At 37.1% G+C, this 19,611-nt stretch overlaps 1 protein-coding gene across 2 annotated transcripts in view; it reads right to left on the bottom strand.

The window, feature by feature from the left end:
* LOC122806395 (receptor-type tyrosine-protein phosphatase U-like) overlaps nt 1–19,611 on the bottom strand; it is a 1,549,454-nt gene that overhangs the window by 96,079 nt on the left and 1,433,764 nt on the right. For both annotated transcript variants that reach the window (XM_044076762.1, XM_044076771.1), the window contains one exon: nt 10,177–10,302. In XM_044076762.1, coding sequence (XP_043932697.1) covers nt 10,177–10,302 — 126 coding nt within the window. The remainder of the gene's footprint in view (nt 1–10,176; nt 10,303–19,611) is intronic.

The following is a 19,611-nucleotide window of genomic DNA, read 5'->3' as shown; positions in this document are numbered from 1 at the left end:
GTTAGCTGTTTAAATTTTGACCCTTTTCTGGGACCTTAATCTTGGAGTTTCATTTACAGTTGTGGCAGACCTATCAACTCCTGTCAGACATCAGCCTCATTTAGTCATTTATTACAGTGTTATTCCATAATTCTTCTACAGGATTTGTGCTTCACTACTTTTCCAGCTGTTTATATTCCAGTTTCACTTCTAGAGTCTTACATTCTGCTTATCATTTACCTTCTTAAAGTTGCATTTCAGTGCCTTTTTGTTTACTTTGCTATTCTTTTCCCCTTGCTCTTTGTGTCTGCCCCACTCCTCACTGAGACCTTAAGCTAATGCTTCTGAAATTCTAACCACAGTACTAGAGCTCCAATATTTGCTTTTTTATTAGATCTTCTCTAAGATGTCTGTTTCTTGCATCTTGATTTTTTCCCCGTCTGACCCACTCTTTTCTTTTTTTGGTTTTAAAGGCTGTGACTGTGGCTTCCATTCTGATGTCCACTCCTTATGGTCATCTGACTTCCAAAGACCCACCTGCCTCTCTTTCATTGCTATAGTCTGTCATTTAAGCAATTTAAGTACTTTTCTCATGCATTGTTTTCCATATATCCACAATACTATGTGCCCACCCAGCAAACCAGAATTGCACTTGAATAAATTATATATATATAAAATTACCATTAGAACTGAAACCTGTAACATAGTGTGGCTAAAACAAAACCATTGCATGGAAACAAGCTTAGAGCTTAACACACAGAGTGTCCACTGCACACCACCTCTGTAACCTTTTCATAAAACTTACTATATCAAAGAGACAGGATTTATCCTTCACAAAACCTCACTTTTTGGAGTCAAAGTCAGTTAAGATGCCTATGTTTGCATAAATAAGTATTGATATAATATGCTCCATGGCTTTGCATATAAAGATGGAAAGGCTGATGCGTCTGTAATTACACAGATCTGTATAGGAGCCACCCTTGTGTACCAGAAAGGCTCATCCAGACTCTGCTACACTTTGCTGTGAAGGAAAGGTTAGTTTGCTTTTATTTTTTGTATTACTGTATTGCCTTTCTATATTTTGAATACTGTAGTTTGTTTTCTTTACCTTGTGTTTTGCTTGCATTCTGTTTTAACAGCATATTAAAACTTCAGAAGAGACCACAGCTCTCTCTGTTCTGAGTCAGGCAGAATTTTACCACTGTCTTTCTAGTTGCCCGTCTCTTATGTTAATCTGACCATATATCTCATTTCTCTCTACTTTCACTGGCTTATGTGAGTAATCACAAAATCATCATTTTTGAAATCCCACCCCTTCAATTATTTAAATTTATTGGACATCCTACAGTATTTCATAGTACCAAAATACAAAAGTGACCACCCCTTTCAATCCATCTTGCTGTTTTAAAAATAGTAACTCTCCACTAAATCTTAACTTTTTAAACAGGTAAAACTCAAGTTACCTACTTTCACATCTAACTTCTCTAGCGCACACTGCAGAGTGCATTCTTTTCAATCTTACCTTTAAGCATCCCTGTGACTAGCACTTTCTCTAATACCTGCTGGAAAGCACTAGGAAGCCTTAAACTCATACAAACACTGAACTCTTCTTGTTAACAAGGAGAAATTAATAGTAGGCACTAAACAGCCTATAATTGCAAAGTACCTTGCTAAGGAAACAGCTCCTATACTTTACAAAGAAAAAAAAAAAGCCCCAAACCAGGCATGTCCAAGAGCCAGCTTCCGGTGATTTCTCCTGTCCACCTGGTGAATCTGGGCATACTGGGGCAATGCAGCAATTGCCTCATGTACACAGACAACCCTCTACTCCTACCTCCCAACACTACAACCTGTGAGAGATGCACTTACATAGCCAAAATGGAAGCAAAGCTCTCTCCACCCAAGATTGTGCTAAACAGTCAAGAGGAGAAGGTTAACACCCACACTACACCTCAAGCAACACATAGCCCTTCTAAACCCGCACCACCAACACCCACATATAGCAACACTAAATCCACATATGCAGAGGCCCTTAACTGTAACCTGCCCAAGCAACAAAGACCTCTGAAGCTGAAACGCAAACAAACACCAATCACAACCAATGTGTCACATAGTTCACAACACCAGTGTGCCATTCAGCAACAGCCCCTAAGGCAAGACAATGTACCTAACACTTTAGTCATAGGTGACTCTATAGTCCGTCACACTGATGTCCCTCTCACCAGATTGAATAAGGAGAAAATTACAGTCAGCTGCCTGTCGGGTGCCAGGATCCGCCACATAACACATGCACTCAAGTCACTCCACAAGTACAAATATGACTCTGTCATTGTCCATGTTGGAGTGAATGACTTGAGACGTACCTCCCTGGACTACATGAAAAGAGACATGGAAGAGCTCTCGGATCATGTGGCCCAGGCAGGTATGACCCTAGCCCTGAGTAGCATCCTGCCTTTGCCCAGAATGATACCACAATATAAGGATAAAATGATTGACTTCAACAATTGGCAAAGCTTATGGTGTCATTCAAAGGGGATCCAGTATCTGTCTGCCTGGGATGACATGATTGACAGACCATGATGCTTTGCCAGAGATGGTCTGCACCTGTCACCGCTGGGATTCAGGTTACTGGCTAAGGCTCTTGCCACCCCTATAGTGCCGTTTTTAGACAAACTTCAAAGGACAAAACCACCACCGTAACAGGTACAAGCATGCAAAATCTGAAGGTAATCCTACTCAATGCTAGAAGTCTAAACCTCAAAATGCACTCTCTCGAGGCACTCCCAAAAATGGAGAACATCGATATCTGTGCAGTAACTGAGACCTGGTTCAAGGCTCCAGAGAGCACCCCTGCAATACCAGGCTACAACTCTTACCACACTTTTCGGCCACCAAACCAGGACCGAAACACTAAAGGTGGAGGAGTGTCAATATTCACCAAGGATATTCACACCACCAGGCTAGTTGGCCAACATAATGTGTCTGAAATTCTCCAAGTGCAACTAACACTAGGTAAGACTGCAATCCAAATTGTAGCTTGCTACAGATCCCCCACCATACCCCAAGATTCTCACTACACCTTTCTAAACATACTGGAAAATATTAAGATAGAACAAAATACCCTAATACTGGGTGATTTTAACTACCCTGCCATTAACTGGGAAAACTACTCATGTCCCAACACCTTTGCGCAACGGTTCTTGGAATTCATAAATTCCAACGCCCTGGATCAACTAATCCATAGTCCCACCAGGGGCTCCAATATCCTAGACCTGGTCATTACCAACATGGGAAATCAATGCTCCATACCTATGGTCACCCCCTCGTTAGTCAGGTTTGACCATAAGCTAATCACCCTTAACATCCACATCCCACCGCCACCCCCCAGTAAAGAAACCACCATAAAAAACTTCTCCAAAGCCAACTTCATGCTACTCAAGTCAGAAGTGACAAACTTCATGACACCCATGCAGACGGGAACTGAAAGTTCAACTGCTGAATCCTACACTAAGGCACTGTACGAGCACATCCACTCATGCATGAATCGTGCCATCCCAAATAGAACCAAAATGCTCTCATCCAAAAAAAGGAAGCCAATCTGGTGGTCCCCTGCCATAAACAAACTTTACAACAAAAGGAAGTAACTTTTGCAGAAAAGAGAAAAATCCCAGGATGCAAAAAACTCCCTTACTAGCCTCAGTAAGAAACTGAGATGCCTCATAAAATCCTCCAAAGCTAGTTACGAAAATAAAATTGCCATAGATTCCAAAGACAACCACAAAGCATTCTATAACTATGTCAAGAATCTAAATGGCAATGCTCAGATCTGCTCTGAGCTAAAACAGAATGGCATTAAATATACTGATCTGAAGGATATTGCCAATATCCTGGCAGATCGATTCAGTGCCAACTTCACCCCCCTCTCACCCCCTAAATGGCCCATCTCAATTCCGGAAGATTGCCAAATTCCAGTAATAACGGCCACACAGGTACAAAACGCACTCTCTAAAGCCAAGAATACAGCATCCATGGGACCAGATGACATCCTGGGCTGTGTACTACATGAACTACAATATGAACTGGCACCTCACCTAAGTGTCATGTTTAATCATTGCCTCACCTCAGGTTTCGTGTCCACTGAGTGGGGCAGAGCTACAGTTATCCCAATCCACAAGGGGGGATCCACCTTGGATCCCGGAAACTACTGTCCCATCAGTCTGACAAGCCTTATCTGCAAGGCCATGGAGCGTATTATCATGGAACTTATAAACAAAGACATTGGCAACCTTCAAACACTGGACCCCACCCAGTTTGGGTTTGTGAAGGGCCGATCTTGTCTCCTGAACCTGATTGACTTCTTTGAATCAGTCTCCAGAGCCATGGACAAGGGTAAGGTGGTCCACACAGCCTATCTAGACCTTGCCAAGGCCTTTGACACCATCCCCCACTCTGGAATCATAGATAAACTTACTAAGTTGGGCATTAATCCTTATGTCACCCAATGGGTTGCTAAATGGCTTACTGATAGAACCCACACTGTAAAAGTAGCCGACTCCAAATCCAGCTCCAGACAAGTGACAAGTGGAGTACCTCAGGGTTCAGTCCTGGGGCTGCTCTTGTTTGGCATCTACTTCTTTGAAGTACAGGTCAACACTAAGGGACTCTGGCTAACAAAGTTTGCAGATGACTGCAAACTGGGAGCCATTATTGAATCCCAAATGATGTGGATACTCTACAAAAGGGCCTTACAGAAACAGATGCTTGGTGCCAGAGCCATGGGCTCAAGCTCAATGCCAAGAAATGTATTGTTATCCCCTTTGGGAAAAAACATGTATCCATGAATTACCATATAGGTGGTAGTACACTAAACACAGAAAGTGTGATAAGAGACTTAGGGACACAGATGGACAGTGGTCTCACCTTCGATAACCACATTGCCACAACAGTCAGGAAATCCTTCTATGTGGCACACCTCATCACGAAGGGCTTTTCATCCAGAAAAAAGGAGGTCATTGTCCCACTGTACTCATCCCTCATTAGACCCATTATAGAATACAACGCCCCATTTGGTATGTACCTCTCAAGACATCTGCAACAACTGGAAAGGCCTCAGAAATACCTCACTAAAAGAATCACAGGCCTAAAGCAGATGCCCTATGCTGACCACCTTAAAAAACTCCAGCTATACTCTGTCGCATATCGTCTACTCAGAGGCGATCTCTGCTTAACATACAAGGCCATGTCAAACCCAGAGCTGTTGGACATGCTACACTTAAAGAAATCCCAATCCCTCAGAGCTACACGCTCCAGGGATCTAAACCTTGTCATCACAATAAACAAAACATGCTGGAGGGATAGGTTCCTGACCCAGAGACTCCCCAGACTCTGGAATAGATTGCCCATACATGTCAAGCAGAGTGCCTCTTCAGACCTCTTCAAGAGGGACCTTGACGATTGGATGGGAGAAAGGAAATTCACCCCAGGGATCATGTCAGTCGCCCTGCTAGACAGGGGTCCAGGAAAGTAAATAATGTGGGAAAAAATAGCCAGGGAATTGTTATGGCTAGGCTTGTATAGGCCCTAGGGCTGATAGCCTAGTACCAACCTATGAACCTATGAACCTATGAACCTATATACTGGTTTATATTTTCTAATGGTGCTCTTAAGTTCCTTGTTAGCATGTTTTACTGTGATTTTGAGATAGGGGGCTGGACATTTCTTGCAACTTTTGATTATTTTCCTTTATTGTTATATAACTTATTTATAGGGGAGATCTACCATAAAGATTTATTTATGATTTACTATGTTATGTTATATTTAGGGTAGATGCATGCTGACTTATTTTTGCAACTCTTTAGGTGCTGGTAAAAGTTAGAGGGGAATGTCGTAGCATTCTTAGTTGGACCTGCTTCTAAGGGATTGCTCAGAGTGCTGTGTATGTCTTCAACAAATTGAAGCAGGTTTTCCCAGGAGACATTCCTAAAGAAGGTCTCATCAGTTGATGGTGTAGTATAACTAGGCCTGAAAGAAAAGATGACCAATTTGTGGTCAAAGTTAATTAGGTACAAGGAGATGCAGGGTGGTGTACAGGTAAGGAATAGGTTGGCAAGGACCAGGTCAAGCATTTTAAAGTAAGAGTAGATAGTTTTACAATTTGTTCAGTTTATTGGTATTAACAAAGTATAGGAGAGACTAAGTTTACCTATTTTCAGAAGTGTAAGCATGGCAATGAATGCATGGGAAATTGAAGTCCCTTAGCAAAAAAGTAATTGGCTTGATATTTATTGCTTCAACAGTGTTAAACTAATTTCTGTGATCTTTGAGGGACATCAATAGGGATTTCTAACCAGCAATGAAGTAATAGTTGGATTTGGTAAGGGTCATTTGGATCTCCGGGAGCATCAAGTTGGGGCCATGAGCAATTTGATGTGAGGTAATTGTATTTCTAAAAAATCCAGATACTCCCCCACTGTTACTCAAGGGACAAAAAGCATGACTAGCTGTTAAACTCTGGTATAGAGGGTGTGCTGCCACTACATTGAAACCACGTCTCAGTAACTCTACAAATAGGAATGTGTTATGTCTCAGTAACTCTACAAATATGAATGTGTTATGCCTCAGTAACTCTACAAATATGAATGCGTTATGCCTCAATAACTCTACAAATATGAATGCATTATGCCTCAGTAACTCTACAAATATGAATGTGTTATGCCTTAGTAACTCTACAAATATGAATGTGTTATGCCTCAGTAACTCTACAAATAGGAATGTGTTATGCCTCAGTAACTCTACAAATAGGAATGTGTTATGCCTCAGTAACTCTACAAATAGGATTGTGTTATGCCTCAGTAACTCTACAAACAGGAATGTGTTATGCCTCAGTAACTCTACAAATAGGAATGTGTTATGCCTCAGTAACTCTACAAATAGGAATGTGTTATGCCTCAGTAACTCTACAAATAGGAATGTGTTATGCCTCAGTAACTCTACAAATAGGAATGTGTTATGCCTCAGTAACTCTACAAATAGGAAAGTGTTATGCCTCAGTAACTACAAATATGAATGTGTTACGCCTCAGTAACTCTACAAATATGAATGTGTTATGCCTCAGTAACTCTACAAATATGAATGTGTTATGCCTCAGTAACTCTACAAATATGAATGTGTTATGCCTCAGTAACTCTACAAATATGAATGTGTTATGCCTCAGTAACTCTACAAATATGAATGTGTTATGCCTCAGTAACTCTACAAATATGAATGTGTTATGCCTCAGTAACTCTACAAATATGAATGTGTTATGCCTCAGTAACTCTACAAATATGAATGTGTTATGCCTCAGTAACTCTACAAATAGGAATGTGCTCAAGTCGGAAAAGAGACTGAAGTTTGGGCACCTTTCTGTTTAGACTCCTAGAAGTGAATAGTTCCACCATGATTTTGTCCGAATTTGAGTTTGAGTCTGTTATATAGGATTGTCTAGCAAGGAGAGTCTGCATAAAAAAAAAAAAAAACACACACACGCTGTGGTTAGTAAATGACAATATATAGAAGACCTGGGAAGAAAGGTGTAACCCTTCCCTGGCAAAAGAGACTATCACACCTATAATTTCATTCTTGGACAACAGTACAGCAGCTAGGGCAGGGCAAAGGAGGTAACTGCCATTGGCATAATGAGTTACAGGATGCGATCAGCCATCTGATCTCAATCGCTGTTTAGTGCATACTGGCATTTAAAAGCTGGTATTCAATTTGCAGACAAACCTGAGCACTGTAGCACTCAGTGTGTTGCTTAAACTGTAGCATACAGTTTGCCACAGTTTAAAAGAAAAAAAAGATATGCTGGTTCCTTTGTTTTTTAACTAAAATCTGAGCACTGTAGCACTCTTCATGGAGTATAAACTGTAGCAACTGCTTGATACAGAATTAAAAATTATTTTGTTCTGTTTTTTTTTTTCAAGTAAATATGGAGCTCAGAGGTCAACAGTAAGTAAAATAATCTCCAATTAACATACCTGCCCACATAACCCTTAGCTACCTCTTTATTAACATACCTCCACCATACAGGTGTACAAGAGCTCAGGGACAAAATTGGGTTGGGTTGCACGGCAAGGCTTATAAAGACCCTGGTGGTCGTTAGCCTACTATAAACCAATGAACATATGACATTGTTGGCTTGTATCAATTTTTTACCAGGGATCGAAAGAAAGCATCTTAATTTTAAATGATTTAGGTCAGTTTAATAACCCTGTTACCAACTTTCTATTTTTCAAGTAAGCAAAAATTCAAAAAGGTAATGATTATTTTAAATAAATATTGGCACATCATCTAAAGCTTATGATAACTGATGCAGGTAGAGCTCCACCTGTGTAATGCTGTGATTACAGTATTGGTCTCTGTTATATGGAATTACAAAAAATGTACATAAGCAATACAGCTTTGCTGTTTGCAGTTCCTTTAGAGCTCACACATTCACATCGTAACTCTTACCTTCAATCATAACCCTCTGATGACATCAGAGTTGATTGCAAGAGGACTAACAGTAATGTCATACAAGCATTTTGTTATGTAAGACAAGGACAGGGCTTCATGAGCAAACAAACTGGCTTCAAGCAATGGTCAAGTTTTCAAGAAGGCTGATATAGCTATGTAAGGGGAAAAAATGACTTACAGAGGTTCTGGTAAATATGGAGTGAGCACGTGAAAACAATTTGCTTGACACAGAATATGTATACAGGTGATCACTTGCCAAATATTAAAAGATAATTTGAAAGGGCTGAGATTCTTACTAACAGGGTAAAGCCTTTCATTCATGAATTTCATGCCAGGATGCTAAAGAAGTCAGTCAAATAAATGTTTGCATTGCAGAACTTGGCAACACAAGTTACATTAAACTGTATTAGTTCAAAATACTATAGTTCATCTTTGCATATGCTGCAAATCTTTTTTTATTCTGAAAAATATCATTAACATGATAATGTTTTCAAAATTAAAATGTTGAGAATATTAGATCTGTTTGCACTGGGGCCATTTGTAGTTTGTAAATGTCAAGGGATCTTTGTTACTCTGCCATTATAAATGCATCTTAAAATGTAGACAAAACTAACATTCTTCTACTATAGCATGATAACTATATTCAAAAGACAACATAGTAATTGGTTGCTTTGATTTCTAATCCTCAAATATTTATATTTGAGTTACATACCCTGCAATGAAATATACGTTGTTGCTGACTATGGTCGATGTGAAGGAAAAACCTCATCTATTCTTCATTGGTTATATCCAGTATAACATTAGTATAACATCCCTTCCTGAAGGATACCTTCAAATTCATAATTTTTATAGATTTTCACATAATTCATCATCCCTAGACCATAAACAGTGTCTAAAATTGCCATCTGTTATAACATGCAAGATGCTGAAGTAGGTACAAGGGACATAAACAAAGAATTACATAATTTCTTTTGAAATTTCAAGGACATTCAAAACTTTCATGATTGCTCCCAGCCACATTCAGTCACTGCAGAGAGATGGCATTTCTGTATCTGTAATGTCATAGTCCTACAGCCTAATTACCTGTTTAATAATGACTGGCAAAATCACAACTCCATATATCAACAAGCCATTTTTTCACATAGGGTTGGGAGTGTCACTTCAACACTGACAATCATCTAGAGCCAAGGTTCACACAACTGGTTGGCTAGCCCTGCAGTGATTTTTCTTCCATATCACTCTCACACATGCAAACTCATACCTACAGCCAATTCTGAGGACAGATAGTTTGCATAGTCTACATTTTAAGATGCATTTATAATAGTAAATTAACAAGGATTCATTGATATTTAAAAATACATTTAGTACCACTGTAAACAGAGCTAATATGCTCAAAATTTTAATCTTGAAAAAATTCTAATTTTAATGACATGTCTCATAATAAAAACAGACATGGAGCATATGCACTGATGAGGAAGAAATGCTTGTGAACACAGGTAGAACATGTTGTGAACACAGGTAGAACATGTAGAATCCACACCAGCTGAGAAGTGAACCAGAGAACGTCTTGCTGGGAAGTGATAATGCTATCTACTGTGCCACCTAAAAGCACAAATGTAAAATCATAAAACTAGGGAAGAAGACCTTCATTACTAATCCAAACATTTGTTATTACTGGGTTAGGCTCTGAAGATTATTTACCTGTTTAACATTGACAAGTTTGAAGTTCCACACTGAGTAGCCTGTTGCTTCAGAATGTGAAAGTTTAGTGACACAGAATGGTCCATACATGGCATCTTCTGTTTCTGGCCAAAATGCTGGATATGCCTAAAGTAGCAAAGAAACTAAGATAAAGTTTAAGATGCAATAAAAAATGCAATGATTTGTGTCTTTGTGTAGTAAGAAAAACGCAAGGAGAAATTCAAAAAGTTTTAGTGTGTGTGCAAAGTTCTAATTACTATAAGCCTGTGATTGTTTTATTTTTAGATACTTTTACTGAATGTGGATAAAATGGATAAACCTGCATGGAGAGTACATTTTAAATTTTTTATTTTTTCAATTAGGAGTAACTGAGATGCATATCTAAAGAATTCAGCCACATTCCATAACACCAGCTAAAAACAAAACAAACACTGGGTCACAGCAATTAGTGATTAGCAATTAATGATTCGCATAAGCACTGATTCTTTCGCAAAAACCCTGTAATACCACTGTCAGATCAAGTACTGTATATTCAAAGCAACTAAAACATTATTAATAAATTAACCTATTGTTGAGGTGGCCCCACTGAGTAGAGCCATTTCATAAGTATAGCTTAGATGCAGACAAACCAAGCACTACAAGGTATTATGGACTATAGACAATAATAATTTTAAAAATAGTGCAAGTGTGAAGCATCAAGTGCTAGAGTCAAGAATTGTACAGGTAATTAATTAATGGTGCCAAATGATTAAGCTTACATTTTAAAGCAGTATGCAGTGATAAATGATTCAATAAAATATTATAAAATCTCTGTAAAACTTTTGATCTCTGTTTACAAAAAGGCAGTCAATCGAGGCCCTCTTCCTCAGAACTCCTCTATGTCATATGCAGTAGACTTAACTTACAACTACTGCATCATACATATAGATGCTTTATCATATCCCTGCAGATCTAAACTATCCATCTATATACTACCTTTCTCTGGCTTAAGTTACACCTTCAGCCTCTGCCAACTACATGTCACAAAAATCAAACCTCTGTAAGCAAAAAGGATCTTATTATATGTTTGATAATTTGTGTCATTCAGTTACTAGCCTCTTACTTGTATTGCTTTTTGTTTTTGTAAACTCCTCTCTATATATTGTATAATCTCCAAATATTGTTCTCTGTAAAAGTTTTTGTAACAATTAACTGCTGTATTTATTCTGGAGCTTTTTTCCCTAGGGCTTCTGCTGAAAAAGGCTGCCATCCAGTTGGACTATCCCAGTAAACAAAAGCAAATAAATATTAAATTATGTATAACATATCCTGAATAGCTTGTTTATATGCTTTGTGTTTCTAAAGGATGAACAATCAATTTATACTGTACTGACAAGCTCAGACAAAGGGAAAAAAAGTAGCAGGCTTGGCTTTGTTGCACTAAATGTACGACTAAAGACCTAAGAAAGTAAAAGAAAAAAAGTAATGGGTGTTAAGCCATGTATCTGAAAAATCGGTATGTCCTTAAGTGGACATTTCCATATTTTCCATGGATCTAAACTAAAGGAGTTTTAAAGTATTGCACAATGGACACTGCTGGGTCTTTCTTGCAGTTTTTACTAAATGTTTTGTATGACTCTTTTATTCTGTGGTTTGAATGTTGATAGATAGATATGCATACTCATATTTTTAAACAATAGAGCTTAGATCAATAAAGTCTGTGATAAAACACAGATCTGGTTCACTGTGCAGATGTTATTTGGCATATCTTCATTCTTGGTGCATCATCGAAAAATGTCTACACTATTTGTATGTCATCTATCAGCGTATCTGCATTTTTAGCAGTTCTTCAGTAAACTAAACATGCATTCTATTCATTTCAATGTAGAATAAAATAAATAAGTCAAGCAAAGCATATAAAGTACAACAAAGCAAAAGCAAACAGAAAAACCCTTTAAAATAATAATCAATCTAAATGGTTTGACTATGAATCACCAAAGTGAACACTCTTGAATATCAGATATTTTGAAGAATAATGTCTGAATCACACAAGGTACAAAACTTAAGGTTAAGCATTTAGTACAGCAGGAAGGCCCCTCTGCACCCCCCAAATCTAAGGGAGGGGCAAGTTCCCTATATTCACAAACATATATATATATATATATATATATATATATATATATATATATATCTCAATCCAACAGTCACACCAACTTAAAGATGTGACAAAAAAGGAGGGAATCATTGCTTACACACACTTAGAGACCACACAGATAATGATTTTCTGTGGAAAATATTGAGCAATGTTATGCCCCTCTGCTTTTTTCTTTAGAACAATTGATGCTCCAGTAATTTCACCTCAACTACCAGTAGAAATGCCCTTTTAAATTATACATAATATACACAAATATAACTGGATAAGAAACAAAAAACAGCAATAAATGCAGTTAAAATTATAAACAAAAATCTGCTAATTTCCCCTTTTTCAGTACAGTTAGGAAAACAAATTAAACTACAAACAGTAGAAGATTAAAACACAGTCTAATAACAATTTATCCTACATCTCAGTAAACATATGTGGTTTATTTAATATAAAACACTAAAACAGGGGAAAAAAATAATCAACATAAACTGGGGAAAATTAGTACTACACTGTACATATATATTTTAATAATAAATTGTGAAAAAAGAGCCATAATATATATATCTATAGCTATATATCTATATCTATCTATCTATCTATATATATATATATATATATATATATATATATATATATATATATATATATTAAAATATTCAGAAAAATAGATATATTCAGACTTAAAATATTCAGAAAAATAGATATATTCAGACAAACAGTACAGTGCACATAGCTTGCATTACCCATGAATTAATTTCTTACATGAACCACAAAGCGAAAGAAGCACTACATAAAAATGCACAGAGAAAAATCATTATATAAAACTAAAAAACAATTAAACATACAACCATTACTACTGAACACATTATTAAGGAAACAAATAGTAGTTTTTAACTTGCAAATATCATAACTACTAAAATTAGTACAAAAAGAATTTACTGAATAAGATATCACCTGTAAAAAGAACCAAAACAAATCAAACTGAAAACAAAACAACAAAAAACTATAGTAAAGTCTAACAATATACAATATAAAAAAGAAATTAATAAAAGCACCATCAGCAAACTAAGAAAGGTAGAAAAAAGAAGAACAAGATACAATACGCAGCTAAAACACAATAACTGGAAGAAGGAAAAATGCTGACAAAAAGGGCATATACAAACCAGTTTCTCGGCACAGAGAGTAAAGCTCTGACTATTACACAGGCAACCTGAATTGAATACTGCCAGCAAAAACAAATCACTTAAAAATATAGAAAACTGACATGAAAGAACACTAAAAAAGTTTATTATTTAAACATTTTGTCTCAAGATTCACAAGACTTCATCAGAATACAAAATATAGTCCACAAGGTATTTAAATACAAATATCATTTAACCTGTAATTAATTAATCAATTAAGCAATAAGCAGTAAGTAAATTGAATAAAAATAAATATGCCAACTAAAATTAATAAATATCTAATTATACATCCCTTAACCCCAACCCCCTAGACTTAAAAAAAATAATGTTCATCACTTCCTTCATTCAATCACAGATATTTGTCAGATCTTATTTCTATCTGCCATTTCCCTATTTTTTTTTCTAACCAATTGTTATAATATCCACCCTTATTATCAGATGATTTTTGATCTATAACCATAAACAAAAAATTCTTTCTACCAGTAAATTTTAAATTTTTTTATAAAGGATATTATTCATATATTTCTTTTTTAATCATAATAATGGGATGAGGGATGGGGGTTGGCATAATAGTTAATGTGTATACCTCACATATACAAGGTACATAGTTTGGTTGTTACCTTTGAAGGGAAATTGGTTAGGCTTAAAATGGTCTGCATTGGCAGTTAGCCTAGTACTTAGCTATGAACTTCTACCCCCAGCCCTGTTCTAACAGCTCACCAACAGACACTACCTCATTTCTTAATTCCGTCTTCACTGACTCCATAAAAAGTTAAGTAAACCTGACAAGACCTCCCTCTCCTTTTCTGATCTCCTTCCCTCTACCAATTCTACCCAGTTCTGTCTTAAACCTGTCCCTACTGCATACATCAAATCTCTTCTTACCAAACTGAAAACCTGCTCCCCCTCTGCTGACAACTTACCTCCTTTATTCCTAACTCTATTGTACATCCAGCCTCCATATTAGTAAACATGCCAATTCAAGAGAATACAGTCCATGCCATCTCGAAAAAATCCTATGTCATACCCCCTCCACAAAGGTGGCAATTCAACTGAACCAACCAACTACAGACCTATTGCCATATTATCACCTTTGTCCAAAATTCTAGAAAAATGGATTCATAACCAGCTTCTCAAGCACATCATACAAAACAACCTGTTAATTCCCACCCAACATGGTTTCTGTCCTCACCACAGCACCTCTACAGCTCTCATTTCATTTACTCAGACTACGGACAAAGTACAAGACAATAATAATCTAGATTCATGCCTCTTTGCCTCTTCCTTGAACTATCTAAAGCCTTTAACACTGTTTCCCATACCCTACTTCCTCAAAACGTTCTTCCCTGAACCTCTCCTCTTCTACTATACTATGTTTCTCCAGTTACCTCTCCAATAGATTCCAGTCCATCAAATGGCTTTCTACCTTCTCCCCCTTCCTCCCATTCCAAACAGGTGTCTCCAAGGGTCAATGTTTGGACCTCTCCTTTTTAATATCTTTACAGATATACATATCCTGTCCAAAATCCTCACTAATACAATACGCCGATGACTCCACTATTATCTCCTTCTCTGATAACCTTACCCACCTCCTTGTTCTTACTCAAGATTCCCTCCTTTCAGCTGAAAAATGGCTGATCAGTAATCAACTACTTCTCAATCCTAAAAAACAAAACTTCTACTCTTCCTCCCCAAATCAGTGCAACAACACAAAAATACCTTTACAGCATCTTCTTTTAATAATACAGTTATCTCTGTTGAACCACATACTAAACTTCTGGGTATAATCATAGATGACCAACTAAAGTTTGATATGCATATTCAGCAAGCCCTCAAAAAGAGCCACCAAAAATGTGGCCTCTTATATAGACATAAAAAATACCTTACTATTAACGCTAAACGTTCTCTAGCACAGACTTTCCTTCTCCCAACCTTACTTTATGCAGTTCCTGTTCTCACCAATATTCAATCCAATCTATTAACTAAACTTGAAACACCTACAACAACATAGCCAGATTCGCTGCCAACCTTCCCTATTGCTCTCACCACTCCAAAGCTTTAAAAAACCTACAGTGGCTTGAACTCCATAACCAACTCCTTCATCCCCAACTTCACCTCGCACACACTGTCTTAAATCAATCCTCCCACTATCCTATGCTCACAGACCTCATCACTGCCTGCTCTCTTAAGCGTAACAGACCTATACTTATTAGACATCTACAAACCCAATAAAAATATTGGCAAACTTTTACACAGCTACTCAGTTGCCACTGCCTGGAACAAACTTCCCCTTTCTATAAGAACAAACACAAACTTCCTTAATTTCAAAAAAACTTGTAAAGGACCTATTTACTAAATCCTGGACCTGTCCTTGTCCCACTCCCACCTAAACTACTCCCTCTCTTCTTCCTCTTCCCCTCTTAGCTCTCACACTTTACCACAGCTACTCATTGAATGTCTTTATGACATTATACCAACTTTGAATATCTCTCTAACGGGAATGGTTAGATGGAATTTAAATTTTATATTATACTTTATATACTTAATATGTACCATGGCTGTTTAAACCCACAATATTACTCTTGTATTCTAACATGTTCATTTATAAGTTGCATTCTGTTTCTCCTGTGTGTATACGTCTGTGTTAATATTGTACCATGATTTGTTTTTGTATTTGTTTATTTGTTGAGCTTTTCTCCTCGGGTCTCTGTTGTAAAAGGGCTCTGCAGCCCACTCAGACTAACCTGGTTAACAAATGTCAAATAAATAAATGTATGAACCTGTGCTCCCTAATTCTAGCATACAAATTCCTAGTAGTCATGGCCAACACTGACAGTTTGCCTTGTACTTAACTATGAACTTATGAACCAAGTATACAATTTCCTAGTAGTCAAACTTATATAAGACATTATTGCAATGTACACATATGGCCAAACAAATCATATCTAGAGAGATGCAAGTAAAATGAGCATACCTCTCAGCTGTCCAGATTTTCACAGAATGTCCAGATTTTTGCCTCATAATTTTGGTCTTTTCCTCATGAAACTTTGGTTTTCTCACAAATTCCAACCAAGAAGCAAATTTGGAGTACCAACCTCCACGTACCAAGAAAAATATCAAACTGGAAGCGAAAAGTACAGGAACAACCTTCCAAGTTTATTGCAGTTGAAAATAAAAGCACAGCAAATCCACGCCAATAAACAAATGAATGAACGCTTTTCACCATACGCGTTTTCGTCCCAAATAGACTTCATCAGATACACTCATGCATTTGCAATTAGCCTTTTATATAAATTTAAAAACACGAAACCAATCATATTCTTTTAAAACTAATATGCCTTCAAATCACATTCAGGTTACAATTAGTTTTGTTCTCCTTTGTAGTTTCATCAGTATTCATTTAAAATAGTTGAAGTTAAAATAAATGGTATCAATTAATACATATATAAATAAATACATACTTTCTTATAAATTAATGAATAGTTATTTAAAATTGTATTATATAAATAATCTATTATATAAAAAAATCCATTTAAAATCCAATGATATAAATATATGTAAACTTAATGTTTTGTGTAAAGTGTTTTGTGCAGACACTAGTGCCATCTCATGACCAAATAAGTTATTACACCCTTTTATTCATGTTTTTTCAGCCCTAATTTTCAAGAAGGGTTGAATAGATATATATTCATTTAAACCTGGTTTTTTGTTTGCCTCCAAGGCCACTTGCCACCAAAGTTCCCTATAGGCTATTATTTCTTCCCAGGGGCCCCCTATATTATCACTAATTATTTGGTCTAAAACAAAAAATTGAAATTTGGATCTTGTGCAACCCTTTGTATGCCTATAAATCGCATTTGTTTCCTTTTCTTTCCTAACATCATACCTGTAATCCTGGGTGACATTATGGCAGGATACCTCTAAGAATAGTAGCTGCAATGGAAGATCTAGATCTGGAAATGCCATTGAATTTGTAATGTTTTACAAATAAATGTAATGTAGACCATGCTGATGGAGCACAAATTTCACCCACAGTATAATTTTTGAGCAAGATATTTGACACAGTGGCTGATCTTGAAGAGTGAGCTCCAGGTTTATGTGGTAATTATTTGTTCTGTGATGTATCTGCATACAATATACAATCAGAAAGTCATCTAGACTAGGTCAGAATAGACCCATTTCAGCCTAGCTAGTTTGAAACAAAAGAAATGAACAACTAATTCAATTCTAACATCTAAGCTGCCTATCTAGTATATGAAGAATGTACTCATCTTTGCTGGAATGATTAGGTAAGAAAACCAGCAAATGAATAGGCTGGTTCAGGTTGGATCCAAAGACAATCTTGGGGGCAAAAGACGAGTGAGTCTGGAGGGATATTTTGTCATTATCCAAAACTGAGTATGGAGGACTGTACAATAAGGTTTGTAATTCAAAAATTCTTGTGAATGTAACTTTTACTAATAACAAAGTTGTCCAAGAGAGTAATTTTAGTTCTGCTTAGAATACTAGTTCAAACATCGCTTTTGTTAACATTTCAAGGACAAAATTCAGGTGTCAAAAAGGATGTAGGTCCTTCATTTGGAGCTTAGAAGAAAGATTCCTTTCAAAAATCCTTCCATAAATTGTGAGATGTAATAGAATAACTCAAAGCTGTTACTGAATATGGAAATGAATGCTAGTTGTACTTTTGCTGTAGAGTAATGTGAGGCAATGTTAAGTAAATTAGATAAGACTTAAAGAATCAATGAAATAGTGGCCATAAAGGGATTAATGGCATAATTCACTTCCCATATGGAGAAATGTTTCTATCTGCTCCTGTACACTCTTTGAGAAGCAAAGAAAATGCAGACTACTCTCTCAAATAACAAAAGGTCTTTGGTTACAAGGGAATAAGAGAAACCATATGGTTAATTGCAGGTTCAGCATGTCTGGATGAGGCTACCTTGAAGAGTATGAAAGGAGATCCAGATAAGGATTTAGAAGCCATGGATGCTTCATTAGGACATCATCATCATCAAACTCCTTTTCCCATGTACTGTATGGGATTGGGATGTCACATCAACTGTCACCATCTCTCTTGATTCTATGCCATTCTCCTGCCTCCTTCAACTGTCTTGTCTGATCACCACAGGTCTTGTCATGCACAATCTATCCATTGCTTTGCTTTACACACTATTTTCCTCTTGCCATCTTCCTGTCCGTCCCAAATCTTGTTGATCAGATTGTCTTCTGCTTTCCTGCATGTGTCTGAACAAACATAATCTGTTCTCTTTGACCTTCTTTGACCTTCTGTGCAATTGAAGCTACTTGGTCTTCTGCTCTGATGCCCTCAGTTCGTCATCTGTTCCACAATGTCCATCCTACCACCCATCTCAGGTACCTCATCTCCAATCTGCAATAAATATGGATTTGGCCCAAGAAAGCAGAACTGAATTTGCCGTTTCCACATATTAAAGCAAATCGCAGCAGCTTTGCATGTTGGTTCATTTTGTAAAAGTCTGGACATTAAAGGAAGAGGGAGAAAGCATGAAGAAGTCCAGTGGAACACTTTCTGACTAAAGGATATTTCAGTGACTGTCCCATTGGAGGGATTTGGGTGAAGTAGTTGCTGCACTTGGTGCTGGCTGTGGATGCAAATAGATCACAGCAAGGCAGGTTCCAGTAGTTGAGCATCTGTTGAGCTACCTTTGGCTTGAAAGACTACTTGTGAGGCATGGGGATGGACCTGTGGAGCCTATCCACTAGGCATTTGGTTCTTTCTGGAATCTGCATTGTGATCAGAAAGTGATGTGAAGTGATCCCCACTTTTCAAACCATCATGGCCTTTTGGCCAAGGGGATAGGATTTGATTCCTCCTTGCATGTTCAAATACCACACTACAGATATATTGTCTGTTTAAGTGGAAAATATTCCTGGAGATAAAAGGTGTTATAATACCTGCAACTCAAGAAATATGGCACTCATCTCCAGAATATTGATGTGAAGATTAATTACTCTTTGATTCCAAGTTCTTTGAAACATCCTCCAATCAAAGTTCTACCCCCATCTCAGACAGGAGACATCTGTGGTGACTTGGAGAAGAACAAATGATCTTTCTGTAGAAAGTGTGGGAAAGGTTAGATACAATTTTAA

This window comes from Protopterus annectens, chromosome 1.part1 (genome assembly GCF_019279795.1).
Source record: "Protopterus annectens isolate FY-2018-M chromosome 1.part1, PAN1.0, whole genome shotgun sequence".
NCBI classification, from domain to species: Eukaryota; Metazoa; Chordata; order Ceratodontiformes; family Protopteridae; genus Protopterus; species Protopterus annectens.
Note: the sequence above shows the minus strand (reverse complement) of the source record. Positions and strands in the feature narration are given on the sequence as shown.